We start from the raw sequence: 3415 nt of genomic DNA on the forward strand, positions 1-3415 counted from the left end.
TTTTAGAAAACAAATTCATAAATTGGCATTAACAAGCTGGAAATAGACCAGGATTTAAATGTGGCTTATTTCCTATCATCCTAAAAGAATTCATCGAAGTCTTGGTGGAATGCAGTGTCTAATACCTGAGGGCACCCCTCTGAGATACCGAAGTGTTTGCCTCAGTGGAAAGCGATGAGCTCTTGTGGCCCCTTCTAAGGGACACCACTTTGCTACTCCCATTGTGCTCCGAATGCACAGTACCCAGCATGTGAGTTATTGCTTATCAGGAAAGCTCTGATTGTCACTGTGAAATGTTGTTCTCTGGATGTTTAAGTCATTAAGAGTGGTGTCAGCACAGCAAGCAGGCCTTCCATTTTGGAACGTTGATGCCTTCCGCAAGGGTTGGCAGTCTACTGGTTCTGGCCTGATTAATAGTTCCAAACAGGAGTGAGACATGTCCAGGAGGTGGCAAAGAATCCCTGGACCAGGCTAAGTTTTTATTCTTCAATCTGCCTCTAGGGTGCAGAGGCTAACTCTGCTCCTGTGAGGTAATTAGGGAGGAATCAGGTAGTAAGACTGCTTGCCTGCTTGGTATGAATTGTCAAACAAGACTCATTTGTGACTCAGTTGTCTTATATCTGTATGAGATATTTACTTTGTAAAGTAGTTTTACATACATAAATAGATGAAACCTCTGAGTCCTGGGTGGCAGGCAGTGTATAGATGAAGGACATAAGACAATCTTTCCTCTTTTTTAGCACCTATCACTTTTTTTTTTTTTCTCCTAATACTCGGGCTTGGAGGACATAGTATCTTCCTATGGAAAATGCACATGAAAATCTATGCCCTAAAATGCTTCTCAGCAAAAAATGAACACAATGAAACATGAAGAGTCTAGAAAGAAGAGATGAGATTCACACCTTCCCTCCCTCCCTTCCTCTCTCCTTTCCTTCCTTCCTTTCGGTTTGATATATATTAAACCCTCCTAGACTGAGGTACACTTAATGGTTCTTGCCTCTTGCTAGAATTGTAATGCTAATTTTTTTTTTTTTTTATTGTCACACATCAGTTTATTGAGGAAATTGTGATGTTAGAGGTTAATTCTATTCACTTGATTACTTTTCATGATGTCAAACAAAACTCCAGAGTCCACAAGCCATGAAGTTACACAATTACTTTCCCATATTTTGTTCAGGAAACACAAAAATCAAACACAAAGACATGTTCAAGTGAATCTGAAAATTGCCCCCTTCCTACTTTTTTTCAAAAGGTGGTAATTGAGGGTTAGGAAGTACAGTGGAATGGAGGAAGGATGAAAATGGGACATGTAGAAGGCAAATATTTTTGCTCAATTTAATTTTCAATGTTTCAAATCTTTCCAATTTTTTTAACATGTTTCACACCAAAAAAGGAATCAATACTTTTCATTCCACTCTTGTCAACTTTAGCCAAAGCCTTCTGAGCTGCAGTCATTTTGCTGTTTTTCTTTACAGTCTTCAAATCTTTAGTGTTAAACTTAGTGTAATCTTCTTTTGCTTCTACGGGCTCATCTGATAACTTTACTTTCTTTGATGGAGGGTTTGGTACTGAAGCTGGAGGTTCTGGAAGCTTTAAATATTTAGATAAGTCATCACTTAATTCTTCAGGGATGTAATCAAATATCAGACCATGGGTATAACAAATATAATCCTCTTCCTTGTCACTGGAAACCGGGTCACCAGAGAAAAATGCAGTAGACTGTACCCGGGCAGCGACATTTACATTATTGGTTTTTAATGCTGCCATAGTCTGATTAACCTTTTTTCCCAGCCATTTTAATGTCTTCTCTTTGCTGTACTTGTAATATTTCTTCTTGTCTATTTCTTTCTCCTCTGTCACATGTGGAAGTAACTTCTCAAGTTCAGGAAGTTTCAGCAACAGGATGCAATTCGGAAACATGTCATCCATCACAACTTGATCCAGGGGCTGAAACTTTCCCTCTCTATCAGCCTTTATAAGGTAGTGGAGAAGCAGAAACAGAGGGTCCATGGGTGTGGCAAAGTGAAGAAGAACTCCTGATTCATTTATAAACCAAGAATGGGTTTTTTCCTTGAAAACTTATTTCAAACAGCTGCGGTAGACACATATTGAACAAGTAAATGGCTCCTTCCCCTGAACATGGGTTAACCAGTTTTACAAACATAAGCCCACTTTTCATCTTCTTTGAAGCATCTTTTAAATACTCTGGGACTAGGAACACGTGCTGCCGGGCGCGAGCCCCTTCTCCGCAGTCCACGCCTCCCGCCATGCCGCCCGTTTGGTCCCGGTGGCCGCAGGCCTCTGCTAATTGTTTTTTAAAAAGCCAATTATATTTTCATGTTGCTGAGAAAATGTCTGCCTAGAGTACAAAACACCTGCTTGTGATATTTTTTTCCATACCAGTTAACAGTTCTGTCCAGTAGGTGGACTCCTTCATGTACAGATAGGGGTTTTCTTTTTCCTTTAATAAGTGTTCTTAAATTTGTGAAAAGGCTTTTCCTCATACTGAACTCTTGGTTTCACCAATTTATTTTCTGAAAGACTGAAAATAGATTCTGGTATACTGCCTATTCCTGTTTGAGAAATAACTTCATCTTTGGTTACTTTTTCTTTTGTTTTATTTCATTTTTGTTTTAGTTTATATCTTGACATTTTAAATTTATAAATCAGAGCCCCTTTGCAGTGACTAAATTTACCATCTGCATTGGATTTTTTAAAAATAAACTACATTTCTGTGCTTATATTCATCACAATATACAAATGTGTGAATAATTATGATTAATATATATTGACACCAAGGACTAATAATTATATTTGTTGTGAGAATAAATCTGTTTATAGTCTCCATAGTTGTTTTCTTCACATTGTTCTGGAGTAAATGTTTTTTTATAATGCTTTTTTCAACAGGGAATCTGGCACATGAGTCATTTTTAAGCCAGTCCCTGAAATTTACACTAGTTACTACCCCTAGGGTCAGATGTCTTTGGCAGTTTCTCTATGGCCGCTGGGACAAGTGCAGATTCTCATTCTGGGTTATGAGTCTGTCTTTGTCCCTAAATCCTTACCTTTCACCCCTGTTCTTTGAAAATCTTACCATACCATGTACTTATAGACACTGAGATGTTGTATGCATGATGAAAATTCCAGTAGTTGATTCAATACTTTTATTCCAACATGAAAAAGAAATCTCTTGACCTGGAAACCCAATTTAGGAAAAGCTTCATTTAGGTAACCTTTGTGTGCTACTTCTCTGTGACTGAGCCAATGATGATAGCATGTGACCTGAAACCAAATTTCTCTCACAATTCATTGTGTTTTCATATATTACAGGTTCTACCTCCAGTGAAAGATCAAAATGTCAAAGATAAGTAGAAAAAAAAAGGCAACCTCTTCCCTGTATAATCAAGGCCAATTT

The 3415-nt window shown here is 37.9% G+C and overlaps 1 protein-coding gene across 1 annotated transcript; it reads right to left on the minus strand.

Moving 5' to 3' along the window:
* Positions 1-1350: 1350 nt before the first annotated feature.
* Positions 1351-2298, minus strand: LOC132366521 (ribonuclease H2 subunit B-like). The gene is given in 2 exon segments (XM_059924122.1): positions 1351-2080; positions 2082-2298. Coding segments are annotated over 2 exon segments (918 nt in total). The 5' UTR covers positions 2270-2298.
* Positions 2299-3415: the final 1117 nt, after the last annotated feature.

The sequence above is a fragment of the Balaenoptera ricei genome, chromosome 5 (genome assembly GCF_028023285.1).
Source record: "Balaenoptera ricei isolate mBalRic1 chromosome 5, mBalRic1.hap2, whole genome shotgun sequence".
Lineage (NCBI taxonomy): Eukaryota > Metazoa > Chordata > Mammalia > Artiodactyla > Balaenopteridae > Balaenoptera > Balaenoptera ricei.